This window comes from Streptopelia decaocto (assembly GCF_964273445.1).
Source record: "Streptopelia decaocto genome assembly, chromosome: 1".
Classification (NCBI taxonomy): Eukaryota; Metazoa; Chordata; class Aves; order Columbiformes; family Columbidae; genus Streptopelia; species Streptopelia decaocto.
The window spans coordinates 340,411-355,789 of NC_138663.1; the positions used below are offsets into that span (position 1 = coordinate 340,411).

The 15,379-nt window shown below is 69.1% G+C and overlaps 1 protein-coding gene across 3 annotated transcripts in view; it reads left to right on the forward strand.

Annotated features, from left to right (window-relative positions):
• SHANK3 (SH3 and multiple ankyrin repeat domains 3) overlaps positions 1-15,379 on the forward strand; it is a 393,528-nt gene that overhangs the window by 21,049 nt on the left and 357,100 nt on the right. For all 3 annotated transcript variants that reach the window (XM_082076373.1, XM_082076372.1, XM_082076371.1), the window contains exon 3: positions 7,633-7,962. In XM_082076373.1, coding sequence (XP_081932499.1) covers positions 7,708-7,962 — 255 coding nt within the window. In that variant the 5' untranslated portion in view covers positions 7,633-7,707. The remainder of the gene's footprint in view (positions 1-7,632; positions 7,963-15,379) is intronic.

A 15,379-nucleotide genomic window follows, 5' to 3' on the forward strand; every position in this document is an offset into this window, starting at 1 on the left:
AGGGGCCCGGCTCTGGGCAGGGGCCTGCCTCTGGGCAGCACCCTGGCTCTGGGCAGGGGCCTGCCTCTGGGCAGCACCCTGGCTCTGGGCAGGGGCCTGCCTCTGGGCAGGGCCCTGGCTCTGGGCAGGACCGTGTGGCCCCTGGCACGGAGCTGGCAGGATGCTGAGGAGCAGCCCTGCGCCCGTGGGAATGTGGCCTGTGGGAGCCCCAGGCTCCTGACGCCCCACACAGGGCCTTGCACTCAGGCCCCATGGTGGGGGCAGAGCAGCACAGTCCCTCCTGCTCCCTGTCCCCCCCGCAGAGGCCCCCGTGCCTCCCACAGCGCTGCAGCCATCGACCGTGCGCTCCAGCCGCAGCTGCAGCCGCCCCTGGTAAATCAGTAACGTCTGGCCTGTGCGAGGGGACGGCTCTGCTTGTTCCATGGGCATCGCCAGCCAAGCCAGAGCGGAGGCTCCCCGGTGCTTTGAGGTGAGGGCTGGGCTCCTGCAGTGGCACGGGAGGGCCGGGGGCTCCGGGCAGGGCTGCTGAACATGATCCGGGGCTCCGGTCCCAGGAGGACTTGGAGTGCACGCGGAGCCAGGGCCAGGCTCGGTGCGGTTGCAGAAGTGGAGCCTGGGGTGCTGCGGGAGCTGCTGGAGCCGGGGTGGGCAGCACTGCCTGGGCACCGTGGCCCTGCGGCCTGGCAGGCAGCGGCAGCGCTGGTGCAGGTGGGTGCATGGGCTGCCTTGTCCCTGCAGCCTGGCAGGCAGCGGCAGCGCTGGTGCAGGTGGGTGCATGGGCTGCCTTGTCCCTGCAGCCTGGCAGGCAGCGGCAGCGCCGGTGCAGGTGGGTGCATGGGCGCCGTGGCCCTGCGGCCCTGGGTGCTGCTCTGGAGTCGGTCGGGCGCAGTCTGTCCTAGTTGCTCCTTTCCCCAGCAGAGAGGCAGAGGCAGTGCCCCAGCAGCGCGTTTTGCACAAACAGCCCCAGCGCACGGGACCATTTGCGGTGGCCCCAGCAGTGACAGCCCCACGTGCCGCTCTCCACGCCCGCCCCAGCAGTGACACCCGAGCAGGACGCTGGGTCTCCCCTCGGTCTCCACTGCCGTGTGCACCCACAGCCCCGTGAGGCACAGGGACCTGGTGCAGCCTGCGCCCTGCTGGGGTGTCTGTGCTGCTCCCACACACCAGCATGGCCCGGGTACCTGGTCCTCGCCAAGTCAGTGCTGCAGTAGCTGTTGCTGCCGCCGTCTCTCCCAGAGAGCAGCACTTGTGCTAGAGAGCAGCTCCCTGCAGCCTCCGGTACGGTGCCCACGGCGCCAGCCGTGCTGTGCGGACGCACCTGGGGCGCGCTGAGCTGGGCGCTCCTGCGCTGGCGTGTCCGGGACACCCTGCTCCTCGGACGGCCGGGCCGTTCCAGAGCCACGGAGCCACTGGGGCGTGAGCGGCAGGAGCAGCCCCAGGCAGCCCCGGCAGGCTGGACGTGAGGGCGTCCGTGAGGGCGTCCGTGAGGGCGTCCGTGAGGGCGTCCGTGAGGGTGGCTGTGAGGGTGTCTGTGAGGGTGTCTGTGAGGGCGTCCGTGAGGGTGTCTGTGAGGGCGTCCGTGAGGGTGTCTGTGAGGGTGTCCGTGAGGGTGTCTGTGAGGGTGTCTGTGAGGGTGTCCGTGAGGGTGTCCGTGAGGGTGTCCGTGAGGGTGTCCGTGAGGGCGGCCGTGAGGGCGGCCGTGAGGGTGTCCGTGAGGGTGGCTGTGAGGGTGGCCATTAAGGTGGCCGTGAGGGTGTCCATGAGGGTGGCCGTGAGGGTGGCCGTGAGGGTGGCTGTGAAGGTGTCCGTGAGGGTGTCCGTGAGGGTGTCCGTGAGGGTGTCCGTGAGGGTGTCCGTGAGGGCGGCCGTGAGGGCGGCCGTGAGGGTGTCCGTGAGGGCGGCCGTGAGGGTGGCCGTGAGGGTGGCCGTGAGGGCGGCCGTGAGGGCGGCCGTGAGGGTGTCCGTGAGGGTGGCTGTGAGGGTGGCCATTAAGGTGTCCGTGAGGGTGGCCATGAGGGTGGCCGTGAGGGTGGCCGTGAGGGTGGCTGTGAAGGTGTCCGTGAGGGTGGCCATGAAGGTGGCTGTGAGGGTGACCGTGAGGGTGGCCATGAAGGTGTCCGTGAGGGTGGCCACGAAGGTGGCCGTGAAGATGTCCGTGAGGGTGGCCATGAAGGTGTCCGTGAGGGTGGCCACGAAGGTGGCCGTGAAGGTGTCCGTGAGGGTGGCCATGAAGGTGTCCGTGAGGGTGGCCACGAAGGTGGCCGTGAAGGTGTCCGTGAGGGTGGCCATGAAGGTGTCCGTGAGGGTGGCCACGAAGGTGGCCGTGAAGGTGTCCGTGAGGGTGGCCATGAAGGTGTCCGTGAGGGTGGCCACGAAGGTGGCCGTGAAGGTGTCCGTGAGGGTGGCCACGAAGGTGGCCGTGAAGATGTCCGTGAGGGTGGCCATGAAGGTGTCCGTGAGGGTGGCCACGAAGGTGGCCGTGAGGGTGGCCGTGAGGGTGTCCATGAAGGTGGCCGTGAGGGTGTCCATGAAGGTGGCCATTCACAGTTGTGTCTTGAACGTTATTGGGAACTAACGAGGTACCAGAAGATTGGGGAAAAAAGCAAGAACAATCCTGACGATTACCATGTGCAGCATTTAGTTTCTCCCCCTAGTGAAATAACGAGACAGAAAAAGAAAGAACTAAAGTCGTCGCACAGCGCTAGTTGAACGGAGCGGCGGGCAGTGGGCCGCGGGCAGGGCTCCGGCCGGGACACTGTCCCTGAGGAGCCTGGAGCCGGGGCCACCGCTGTCCCGGACACCCCTGCAGGCCTGGCTGGGGCAGAGCCCGGCCGGCCCGGTTTGTCACCGCAGGGCGGGATCTGGCTGAAGCAGCAGGAGGGGACAGCCGTGCCATTGCTGTCGCCTGAACCCCGCGTGTGCAGGGCAGGAGGGCAGCAGGTGGGACCCGGCCCCTCTGCAGCCGCGTGTTCGGGGGAACGCTGTGGCGTGTGGGGGTCTTGTGCAGCATAGCGCCCGCTGTCAGGGAGGCGTTCACCCTGCCTGCCGGGTCCCGCCGGCTCTGTGCAGGTTCCTCTGGGCCGGCTGCAGCTCCCGGGTCCCACCAGCTCTGTGCAGGTTCCTCTGGGCCGGCTGCAGCTCCCGGGTCCCACCAGCTCTGTGCAGGTTCCTCTGGGCCGGCTGCAGCTCCCGGGCCCCACCAGCTCTGTGCAGGTTCCTCTGGGCCGGCTGCAGCTCCCAGGTCCCGCCAGCTCTGTGCAGGTTCCTCTGGGCCGGCTGCAGCTCCCAGGTCCCACCAGCTCTGTGCAGGTTCCTCTGGGCCGGCTGCAGCTCCCGGGTCCTGCCTGCTCTGTGCAGGTTCCTCTGGGCCGGCTGCAGCTCCCGGGTTCCACCAGCTCTGTGCAGGTTCCTCTGGGCCGGCTGCAGCTCCCAGGTCCTGCCTGCTCTGTGCAGGTTCCTCTGGGCCGGCTGCAGCTCCCAGGTCCTGCCTGCTCTGTGCAGGTTCCTCTGGGCCGGCTGCAGCTCCCAGGTCCTGCCTGCTCTGTGCAGGTTCCTCTGGGCCGACTGCAGGTTTCCGCTCTCGGCCCCGGGCTGTCCGGTGTCACTCTGCCATGTCAGGCCGCAGCTGCTGGCTTCCTGGTTCAGACTTTCCACGCTCTCCTCTCTGGCCCTTTCACAGGTATTTTTGGCTTCTCCCTTCCTGACCACTCTTAACTCCTTTGTCTTTTGTGCCATGAGACACCTCAGCCTGCGACTCCTTGGCTGTTTGTGACTCACGGTCATTTCGCCCACTTCTTCCCCTCACCAGCTCCACCGCGTCCCCGGTGTCCCTGGCCCAAAGCGGCACAGCCCAGCCTGTTCCCGCAGCCCTGGCTTTAGCTGCATGGCCTTTTCCGCTCGGAGCCTGAGCCCTGCCCGGGGACCTGCCGCACGGCTGGCAGAGCGGCGCTGCTGGCGCGGCTCACCTGGGGCCTGCGTGGCTGCAGGATGGGGCGCAACATGCGCCCCGTGGAGCAGCATTTACACAGGGTGGGTCACGCTGTGTGCCCCATGGAGCAGCATTTACACAGGGTGGGGTATCTGTGTGCCCCATGGAGCAGGATTTACACAGGGTGGGGTATCTGTGTGCCCCATGGAGCAGCATTTACACAGGGTGGGTCACGCTGTGTGCCCCATGGAGCAGCATTTACACAGGGTGGGGTATCTGTGCGCCCCATGGAGCAGGATTTACACAGGGTGGGGTATCTGTGTGCCCCATGGAGCAGGATTTACACAGGGTGGGTCACGCTGTGTGCCCCATGGAGCAGGATTTACACAGGGTGGGTCACGCTGTGTGCCCCATGGAGCAGGATTTACACAGGGTGGGTCACGCTGTGTGCCCCATGGAGCAGGATTTGCACAGGGTGGGGTATCTGTGTGCCCCATGGAGCAGGATTTACACAGGGTGGGCCACGCTGTGTGCCCCATGGAGCAGGATTTACACAGGGTGGGGTATCTGTGTGCCCCATGGAGCAGGAGCCTTTGCAATGGCCCTGGTCTCGTCTCCCAGGCAGCGCCCTGCTGGAGAGCTGTTCTCGGAGTGGGAGGCACAGGGCGCTGCGGTGCGACGGGCCCCCTGGAAAGCCGTGGCTCTGGCGTTCTTTGCTGCTGGGCAGACTGCTTTCGCATTCCTTAGAAAGGGACTGACCGGGGATGACTGAAACTCCCACGGCACCGTGTCGTGCCCGGGCACCAATGCTGACCCGTGCAGGCGGCACCAATCCCAGGCGCAGGCGCTGCCCCTGCTCCTTGCGTCCGTGGAGCCGCAGCACAGACGGGACCCGCGGCTCTCCAGCACAGGGGTATGTGTGCGGATTGAAGGACAGGAGCCCGAGGACCAGCGGGTGTCTCCTGGGCTGATCTCATTGTTTGTCATGATCAGGCCACAGTCTCCATTTTGGGGCTTGTGCCACGGACTTGCGGTGCTCGTGCTCCAGGAGCCGTTAGACTCCCCGGACCCCGAACTCCCCGGTCTGTGGATGCGGCCTCCCCGCCTGCTTGCCCGTGCTCGGTGTGGGCACTGGCAGCCCGTCTGCTCCAGCGGGGGGTTTGTGGGCTGGCTGCCCGCACAGCCTGGCTCTCCGGCGCAGCCTGGCTCTGACCGGCGCAGCCTGGCTCTGACCGCACAGCTTGGCTCTGACCGGCGCAGCCTGGCTCTGACCGGCACAGCCTGGCTCTGACCGGCACAGCCTGGCTCTGACCGGCGCAGCCTGGCTCTGACCGGCGCAGCCTGGCTCTGACCGGCGCAGCCTGGCTCTGACCGGCGCGGCCTGGCTCTGACCGGCGCGGCCTGGCTCTGACCGGCGCGGCCTGGCTCTGCCCGGCGCAGCCTGGCTCTGACCGGCCCAGCCTGGCTCTGACCGGCACGGCCTGGCTCTGCCCGGCGCGGCCTGGCTCTGACCGGCCCAGCCTGGCTCTGACCGGCCCAGCCTGGCTCTGACCGGCACAGCCTGGCTCTGACCGGCCCAGCCTGGCTCTGACCGGCACAGCCTGGCTCTGACCGGCCCAGCCTGGCTCTCACCGGCGCAGCCTGGCTCTCACCGGCGCAGCCTGGCTCTCACCGGCGCAGCCTGGCTCTCACCGGCACAGCCTGGCTCTCACCGGTGCCGGGTGCGGTCCCTCGGCCTCAGGCCGGGAGGGCCGAAGGAAGAGCCATTACTCGTTTCCTGGACAGATCCAGGCCATACCGTAAATCTCTGCAGCTCTCAGTGGTTTGGGGGCTGTTTCTGTTTCAGGATTGTCAGGCCGATTAAGCCTTGACTCCCAGCCAGTGACGGACCGGCCGCAGCCCCACGCACGGTCCCGCAGGGCTCAGCCAGGGCCCATCTGCTCTCGGAAGGGCAGTCGCTGGCCTGGCCCTGCCTGGGAGCAGGGGCTTGACCCGCTGAGCAGGCAGGGACCTGGCTCTAAGCAGCCCCCACTGGCAGGGGCTCTGGCAGAAACAGCAGCCTGTGGTGCAGCTGCTTGTGTCTCCGCTCTGTGCTGGAGCCAGTGGTGGCCGTGCCTGCCACCGCTGCGCTGTGTGCACACGTGGCTTCAGACCGAGACAGGTCTGGGGCAGGAGCATGGCTCAGCCACATCCACTCCCAGAGCCCTGGCACAAGGGCACTGCTGCTCGTGTTGTCCCAGCAGCAGCCGGCTGGGGAACCCCCGGCAGACAGCCCCACGCGGTGGGCTGGTGGGGTGTTCCCGGAGCCCGGTGGAGCTGCTCCTGCAGCCCAGGGCCCGGCTGTGTGCGGCTGTGCGGGGCGCGCTGGGTGCTGGGGGCTGCGGGGACCCTGCGGTGGGCAGCGCTGCAGCTGCTGCATGGTGAGCAGCTGACAGGGCCAGAGCTGAGGCCTTTCCCTGTAAAACCCAGGGACAGGCAGGGTGCTGAGCCCCCGCGTCACCGACGTGTCCTGCTGTGTCTGCCTCCACCGGGGGTCCTCTGGCAGATGGGGAAGGGGCCAGGCAGGCCCTCCAGACGTGCTGGTGTCAATGTGGAGATGGAGGACCCTGGTTGCAGATGGAGGACAAGGCTGCTGGGATGAACTGCAGGCACTTGTGGTGATGTGCAGAGCAGACAGTTGATCAGAGGAAGAAGGCAGTTGATGGAAGGAGCAGAGCAGGCCCCAGAGGCTGGGACATCCCGTCCTTGGCTCAGGGCACCGTGTCAGCCCCTCCGTGCTGGCTGTGGTGCATGCGGTGCAGCCCGGGGGAGCAGAGGCTCTGGGGCCGCTGTGCCCCTGGGTCAGCCCAGCGCAGCTCCACGCTCACTGCCCGTCCCTCTGCCGGGACACGGAAGGGTCCCCTGCGGTGCTGGTGGGAGACACTGCAAGGGGGCTGTGCCCACCATGGGGTGGGGAGGGCTTGCAGTTGCAGTTGGCCCTTGCTGGGGGGCCAATAGGGGGGCACTTGTGAGGATCCCTGCGTGGTGTGGGGCTTCTCTGTGAGGTCCCTGACTTGGGGATTCCCATGTAGGGTGGGGTTGGTCCTCTGCAAGGCCCCTAACATGAGGATCCCTGTGTGGAGGGTGTCCCCGCAGGGTCCCTGCCGTGGGGAGCCCCGTGGGGCTGCCTCTGCCAGGTTCCTGTGTGGGTCGGTGAGGGTTCCTGGGGGGTTCTCTGCGGGGGGCACTCAGGGGTCCTGTATGAGGGCCCTGCGGGGGTGGCCTGGGTGGAGTGTGGGGTCCTGCACTGGGCCCCGGCTGGAGCTTCCCCCCCAGGTCCCCGAGTGGAGGTTGGGCATCCCCTGCTGGGATCCCCCCGCGGGGTGCCCGTGTGCCCTGTGGGGGTCCCATCCCTGCCGGGGGGTGGGATCCCGCGGGGTCCCTTCAGGGCTGCCCGTGTGCAGGGTGGGGGTCCCATCCCTGCCGGGGGGTGGGATCCCGCGGGGTCCCTTCAGGGCTGCCCGTGTGCAGGGTGGGGGTCCCATCCCTGCCGGGGGGTGGGATCCCGCGGGGTCCCTTCAGGGCTGCCCGTGTGCAGGGTGGGGGTCCCATCCCTGCCGGGGGGTGAGATCCCGCAGGGTCCCTTCAGGGCTGCCCGGTGCAGGGTGGGGGTCCCGTCCCTGCCGGGGGTGGTCCCAGCGCTCACCGCTTCTCCTCTCCCGCAGGGCCCCCGGGCGGGCTGTGAGCGCGGCCCGCGGTGCCGGAGCCGGCGCCGGCCGCCCCGCCGCGCCGCACGGAGCATGCCTCTGAGCCCCGCCGGCAGCAAACATGAGAGCCCGGAGTCGCCGCCGCCAGAGCAGCCGCCGCCGCCGGAACGACAGCCCCGCGCCGCCGCCGGGGAGCCGGGAGCCGGCCTGCGGGAGGAGACGCGGCTCGACCCGGCCCGGGGCCCCGGCGGGCCCCGCTCCCCCAAGCTGGCGGCCCCGGCGCGCATGGAGGAGCCCGCGCCCGGCGCCATCGTCGTCCGCATCGGCATCCCCGACCTCCAGCAGACGGTGAGTGCCCGCCCCGACCCGCGCCCCGACCGGCCCCGCTCCGCGACAGCTGCCGGCCCGGCACCCCCCGCCAAACTTCGCAGCGCCGCGGGCGGGGGGCGGCCGGACACGGCCCCGGCAGGACGGCGCGCTGCTGCCCCGCACTCTGGTGCCGCGCTCCCCGGTGCCCCGCTCCCCATTGCCCCTCTTCCCATTGCCCCGTTCCCCGGTGCCCCGCTCCGCGGTGCCAGGCTCCCCGTAGCCCCCTCCCCGGCTCCCCGTAGCCCCCTCCCCGGCTCCCCGTAGCCCCGCTCCCCTTTCCGCAGAGCCCGGCGCGGCGGCGGGCGGAGCGGGCCGGGCAGCCGCGGTGCAGCGCTGCCTTTCGGGGCGCTCCGAGGCCCCGGGGCGGCCGCAGCTCGGGGCCGCTCCCGCCGCCGTGGGTCCGCACCGGCCCGGGACCGGCTGCGCTCCGAGCGCGGGGGCGGCGGGGGCGGGCGCAGGGAGCGGGCGCAGCTCGGGAGGCTCCGGCACCGGCGTGGCACCGGTACCGCTCCGGCGCTGGCTCCGGCACCGGTACCGGCGGGGCCGAGCTGCAGGGGCCCGGAGCCGCAGCGCCGGGAGCTGAGGCTGCTGCTTGCGGGCAGTGCGGGCGGGCAGGACCGGGCAGGCTGTGCGGGCAGCAGGGCTGTGCCGAGCTGCGTGCGGGGGTGCGCGGGCTGTGCGCGGGCTGTGCGCGGGTGCCGATGTGACCGCAGCCGGTGCGGGGTGTCGGGCCCGGGTGCAGCGCAGCAGGTTGGGTGCGTAGGGTGCACCGCTGCGCTGGACGGCAGTGCGGTGCGCTGTGCTGTGCTGGGCCACCGTGCCGCAGGCAGGACGTGCAGGTGTGACCTGCCGGGAGCCGAGGTGTGACACAGGAGTCACGGGCTTCATGGTGTGTTGGCCGGGGTGGCTGTGACATGTGGCACGGGGGGGCAGGGGGTGGCACGGTGGGTGGTTATCCCGGGCACAGCAGGTGTCTGGCAGAGCACGGTGAAGCGAGGAGGGTGTGGGTGGCTGTTACAGACCAGAGCAGCGCTGAGGGTCACCTGGATGCTGGCTGCTTGGGGGGAGCGAGTGCTTGGAGACTGAGCTTGGTCAGGGCAAGGCAAAAGTTCGCTGAGGGGCTGATGAAGAGTGCTCGTTAGAGCTGGAGCAGTAGGGATGCGTGGGCTACGAGGCACAGGGAGCCCGTGCTCCCGGAGTGGGTGTTGGGGCAGGAGAGGGCTGAGGGGTGGGGAGAGGTGAGGAGGCAGACACCTGGGCAGAGCAGAGCGTTGCTGGGGTGCAGGGACCACAGGAGGCGAGAGCACACTTCTTGGGTGGGGAAAGACGCTGGTGTGGGGTCCTGCTCGGCGATGGAGCGGTAGCGGCTGGGGCCAGAGAGCTTGCGAGAGCGTGCTGGGGCCAGGGCCGAGCGCTGGGCTGGGCGCTGGCGCGCTCGGGCACGGCTCTGCCGGCTGCGCTGCCAGGCGCTGGGCTGGGCGCTGGCGCGCTCGGGCACGGCTCTGCCGGCTGCGCTGCCAGGCGCTGGGCTGGGCGCTGGCGTGCTCGGGCACGGCTCTGCCGGCTGCGCTGCCAGGCGCTGGGCTGGGCGCTGGTGCGCTCGGGCACGGCTCTGCCGGCTGCGCTGCCAGGCGCTGGGCTGGGCGCTGGCGGGCACGGCTCTGCCGGCTGCGCTGCCAGGCGCTGGGCTGGGCGCTGGCGGGCACGGCTCTGCCGGCTGCGCTGCCAGGCGCTGGGCTGGGCGCTGGCGCGCTCGGGCACGGCTCTGCCGGCTGCGCTGCCAGGCGCTGGGCTGGGCGCTGGCGGGCACGGCTCTGCCGGCTGCGCTGCCAGGCGCTGGGAGCGGCACACGGGAGAGGCAGCTGCCTGTGCTGTCGAAGAATTGGACAGATGCTCTGCAAGGACTGACCTTGTGCTGCAGAAAGGGCTTTACAGCCGCTCGCTCCTACCACAGCCGCTGCTCGGGTCGTGAGCAATGCTCTGGGAGACACAGGGTCTGCTCTTTCCCTTCATTGCTGTAGTAGCCCCGTCAGGTCCTCCCGAGCTGATGCACAGGCCCAGGGCTCATCCTGGCCCAGCCCCGGACCCCGTTGTGAGGTGCAGGACGGGGCAGGGCCCGAGGGCCGTCAGCGCGGCCCTTGCTCTGCACGTTGCCCGGTATCCAGCTCTGCCTTGCTGCGCACCTCCCTTCCTGCCTTTGTTTGGGGAGCGCGTGTGGGCATCGGAGGAAGCAGCGGCACTGGAGTCGGAGTGATGGTGCGTTGTGATTCCCACCCTCCTCCTCCTCACAAGTCCTCCCCTGCGACCAGGGGACAGTCCCAGGGCCAGAGTGAGGCAGCTCAGCTTTGCCAGACCAAAGATCCCCTGAGGCAGCGGAGGGAACGGGACTTTGTGCAAAGCAGAGCGTCTCTGCATGTGTGAAGCAGGAATTGCCCTCCCAGAGCCGCTTGCCCCACGGGCAGATGCTTATCAGAGAGCTGGAAATGTTTCAGGTCAACCTCCGTGGGCTGGGGTGGGAGCCAGCGGAGCAGGAGCCCCTGGGGAGCCCCGGGGGCTGCGGGGGGCTCGTGCCGTTGCTGCCCCGGGACAGTGGCGAGGCGGCACGGGGGCAGGGGTGTGGGCAGGGGTGCGGGCAGGGTTGCAGACAGGGGTGCGGGCAGGCAGTGCAGGGGTGCGGGCAGGGGTGTGGGCAGGGGTGCGGGCAGGCAGTGCAGGGGTGCGGGCAGGGTTGCAGGCAGGGGTGCGGGCAGGCAGTGCAGGGGTGCGGGCAGGAGTGCGGGCAGGCAGTGCAGGGGTGCGGGCAGGGGTGCGGGCAGGGGTGCGGGCAGGCAGTGCAGGGGTGCGGGCAGGCAGTGCAGGGGTGCGGGCAGGGGTGCGGGCAGGGGTGCGGGCAGGGGTGCGGGCAGGCAGTGCGGGGGTGCGGGCAGGGGTGTGGGCAGGCAGTGCAGGGGTGCGGGCAGGCAGTGCAGGGGTGTGGGCAGGCGGGGCAGGGGTGTGGGCAGGCGGGGCAGGGGTGTGGGCAGGCGGGGCAGGGGTGCGGGCAGGGGGGCAGGGGTGCGGGCAGGGGTGCGGGCAGGCAGTGCAGGGGTGCGGGCAGGCAGTGCAGGGGTGTGGGCAGGGGGGCAGGGGTGCGGGCAGGGGTGCGGGCAGGGGGGCAGGGGTGCGGGCAGGCAGTGCAGGGGTGCAGTGGGGATGGGTGAGAGCACCATGGCGCTCACATCCTGGCAAGCGCAAGCTGCGCACCGCCAGCCTGGCTGCTGCGCAGAGGAATTGACTGCAGTCACGGCTCAGGGCTCTGGTTTGCAGCGCCAGCAGCGAGCTCGGCGGCCGAGCACGGCGCTCGTGGACGGGCAGCGCTGCCTGGACAGCCCCGTCCCTGCTGCCCAGCCCCCGGGGTGGTGCACGGGATCTCACGGGGTGCAGGGGGAGCTGGAGGCTGTGCACCTGCTCCCCGGCACAGCGGAGAGGGGCAGGGTGCAGCTGTGGGTGCAGCGCCTGCGGCACAGCCTGCCGGAGCTGTGGGAGACAGGACGGTGCCAGGCTCCCTGTCAGACCCTCTGCTCCCCGCGGGCTGTGCCGGGGCAGCCGGACACCGCGCTGCTCCCCGCACCGTTCTCCCTGCTGTCGGCAGCCCGCGGATGCTCAGGCTGGCGGCAGGGACAGCCTGGCAGAACACGGCCGTGCTCGCAGGAGGCTGTTGCATTAATGGGCTGTGTGGTGCTGGCAAAGGGTTGGTTGGTGTAGCGAGGGGGGGTTGCTCGCTGGACTCCAGCCCCTGCACAGTGTGCGGGGACCCCGGACCCTCCTCCCGGGGTGCCCCTGGGGCGCTGGGTCTGGCTGCAGTTGCAGCTGATGTGCTGTGGGCTTTGCTATGACAAGCTCTGCTCGAAGGTGGGGATTGTGTCGGGATCTTCAGGCAGAGGGTGGACAGGTACGTTTTCAGTAACAGACTCCATTAGCTGCGGGTGTTACAGGGAGCAGGACTTCAGCTGGGCAGAGTTCAGGTTATTCATCTCTTCTGTCACGGTTGGAGCCTCCAGGTGGGATTTTAGACTGTGAAGTTGCTGATTTTTCAAGCCAAGTTTCCCAGCTCTCTTGGAGTTGTCTCCAAGCCTCTTTTAGATTCCTTTCCAGCTCTCCACCACTGTCTTTATTCAGCTGAAAGCCTTCAAATTCACTGTTAGTGGTTTCCATTGTTAGGAGCAAATCGCCACCCAGGCTGTGACCTTGTCTCTGAAAGGCAGTCTCTTCAGGCACATCACTCGCCTTTACATCCTAATGATGGGCCAGGCACTTTCAGGTTAAATAGTCTGAGCAACGTGCACCAGCTCTGAGCTCAGGGGAGGGAGCCTGAGCCGCCCTGTACCCACACAGACCGCCTGGGAGATGGAGCCGGGCAGGAGATGCAGGGGCAGGGGGAGATGGGGCAGGGGAGATGGGGCAGATGGAGATGGGGCAGGGGGAGAGGGGGCAGGGGAAGAGGGGGCAGGGGAGATGGGGCAGGGGAGATGGGGCAGATGGAGATGGGGCAGGGGAGATGGGGCAGGGGGAGATGGGGCAGGGGGAGATGGGGCAGATGGAGATGGGGCAGGGGGAGATGGGGCAGATGGAGATGGGGCAGGGGGAGAGGGGGCAGATGGAGATGGGGCAGGGGGAGAGGGGGCAGATGGAGATGGGGCAGGTGGACGGGCCCTTGTGCAGCGCGGGAGCTGGGGAGGGCGCGTGGCAGGGAAGGGAGCACAGCTTCCTTGCCAAAAGCAGACTCCCTTCTCGCAGTGCAGAACAACCTGGCGCATTCCCTGCCCCGGAGGTGAAGAGCTCTGCTGGGGACACAGAGAGGCGATAAACCCCTCAGAGAACTGAGCACAGAGCTTGCAGATGTCCCTCCTTTCTGCCCGGCAGAGCTGGCTCGGGGGCTGCGTGTTCCCGAAGCCTGTGCCGTGGGCTGGCGGTGCCGGCGATGGGGCTGTGTGTTCCCAAAGCCTGTGCCATGGGCTGGTGGTGCCGGCGATGGGGCTGCGTGTTCCCGAAGCCTGTGCCGTGGGCTGGCGGTGCAGGCGATGGGGCTGCGGGCTGTCCTGGGCAGGGGCTGGCGGTGCCGGCGATGGGGCTGTGTGTTCCCGAAGCCTGTGCCGTGGGCTGGCGGTGCCGGCGATGGGGCTGTGTGTTCCCGAAGCCTGTGCCGTGGGCTGGCGGTGCCGGCGATGGGGCTGTGTGTTCCCAAAGCCTGTGCCATGGGCTGGTGGTGCCGGCGATGGGGCTGTGTGTTCCCGAAGCCTGTGCCGTGGGCTGGCGGCTCAGGCGATGGGGCTGCGGGCTGTCCTGGGCAGGGGCTGGCGGTGCTGGCGATGCGGCTGCGGGCTGTCCTGGGCAGGGGCTGGCGGTGCAGGCGATGGGGCTGCGGGCTGTCCTGGGCAGGGGCTGGCGGTGCAGGCGATGGGGCTGCGGGCTGTCCTGGGCAGGGGCTGGCGGCTCAGGCGATGGGGCTGCGGGCTGTCCTGGGCAGGGGCTGGCGGCTCAGGCGATGCGGCTGCGGGCTGTCCTGGGCAGGGGCTGGCGGTGCAGGCGATGCGGCTGCGGGCTGTCCTGGGCAGGGGCTGGCGGCTCAGGCGATGGGGCTGCGGGCTGTCCTGGGCAGGGGCTGGCGGCTCAGGCGATGCGGCTGCGGGCTGTCCTGGGCAGGGGCTGGCGGTGCAGGCGATGGGGCTGCGGGCTGTCCTGGGCAGGGGCTGGCGGCTCAGGCGATGCGGCTGCGGGCTGTCCTGGGCAGGGGCTGGCGGTGCAGGCGATGGGGCTGCGGGCTGTCCTGGGCAGGGGCTGGCGGCTCAGGCGATGCGGCTGCGGGCTGTCCTGGGCAGGCGCTGGGGCCGGGCACACGCAGAGCTTGGCCCGTGCTGGCGCAGCCGCCCCTGTGCTGGGCAGCGCCTGGGGCTGCGCTCAGGAGCCACACGAGCCCCGGGAGGGTCCCCTGTCCTGCACGGACCCTGGCAGGTGATTTCACCGCTTGGTTGGATGTTTTTCATAGTGCCCCAAACTTACTGTTCCCTGTTCTCCTCTGAGCTCCCTGTGTGGCAGCTGAGGCTCTCAAGCCAAGTGCTTGGGGAGAGGAATGTGGCACTAGATGGATCTGTCTTGTTGCTTCAGTTTTGGGTCCTCGCCTCCTCCCCTCCCTTGCCACCAGCAGTTTGTGCAGTTCTCTAAGCAGCGTCCGTGTGTTTGGGGACCGAGCTTTTGGCAGCTGGGACGCACGGTGCTGGGACCCAGCTCCTGCTCCTCCCAGCCACGGTGGGTGCTGTGCCCCTGCGGGCAGGATTTGGGCAGGATTTGGGGCCGTGGGGGCAGGGGGCGGCCGCTGGGCGGGTCACAGTGGTGGCCTGGGGAGGGAGAGGGACAGCTGGGGTTGTGCTGGAGGGGCAGGATGACCCGGAGAGCAAAGAGACCCTTTGAGCGGCAGATGCTGGTTTGGAGGAGACACAGCAAGGGGTTTGTGTTGTTTGTGTTGGAGAAGCATGGAGCTGTGGACGGTGTCGTGTGACGGTGCCGCTCGGGAGTGTCCGGCTGCATGAGGACACCAGCCGGAGAGACTGTCAGTTTACGGGAGCCGTGTGTCCGTTGGTCTGCGGGAGCCGTGTGTCCGTCGGTCTGCGGGAGCCGTGTGTCCGTCGGTCTGCGGGAGCCGTGTGTCCGTCTGTCTGTGATCCGTGTGACCGCGGCTGCAGGGTGATCAGTGCACTGTGAGCAGGGTGAGCAGGGTGAGCGGTGTGAGCAGTGTGAGCAGGGTGAGCAGTGTGAGCAGCGTGCTGTGAGCAGGGTGATCAGTGCACTGTGAGCAGGGTGAGCAGGGTGAGCGGTGTGAGCAGTGTGAGCGGGGTGAGCAGGGTGAGCAGTGTGAGCAGGGTGAGCAGGGTGAGCAGGGTGAGCAGTGTGAGCGGGGTGAGCAGGGTGAGCAGTGTGAGCAGGGTGAGCAGGGTGAGCAGGGTGAGCAGTGTGAGCGGGGTGAGCAGGGTGAGCAGTGTGAGCAGGGTGAGCAGGGTGAGCGGTGTGAGCAGTGTGAGCAGGGTGAGCAGTGTGAGCAGCGTGCTGTGAGCAGGGTGAGCAGTGTGAGCAGTGTGAGCAGGGTGAGCAGGGTGAGCAGTGTGAGCAGCGTGCTGTGAGCAGGGTGATCAGTGCACTGTGAGCAGGGTGAGCAGGGTGAGCGGTGTGAGCAGTGTGAGCAGGGTGAGCAGTGTGAGCAGGGTGAGCAGGGTGAGCAGTGTGAGCAGGGTGAGCAGGGTGAGCGGTGTGAGCAGTGTGAGCGGGGTGAGCAGGGTGAGCAGTGTGAGCAGTGTGAGCGGGGTGAGCAGTGTGAGCAGTGTGAGCGGGGTGAGCGGGGTGAGCGGGGTGAGCAGGGTGAGCG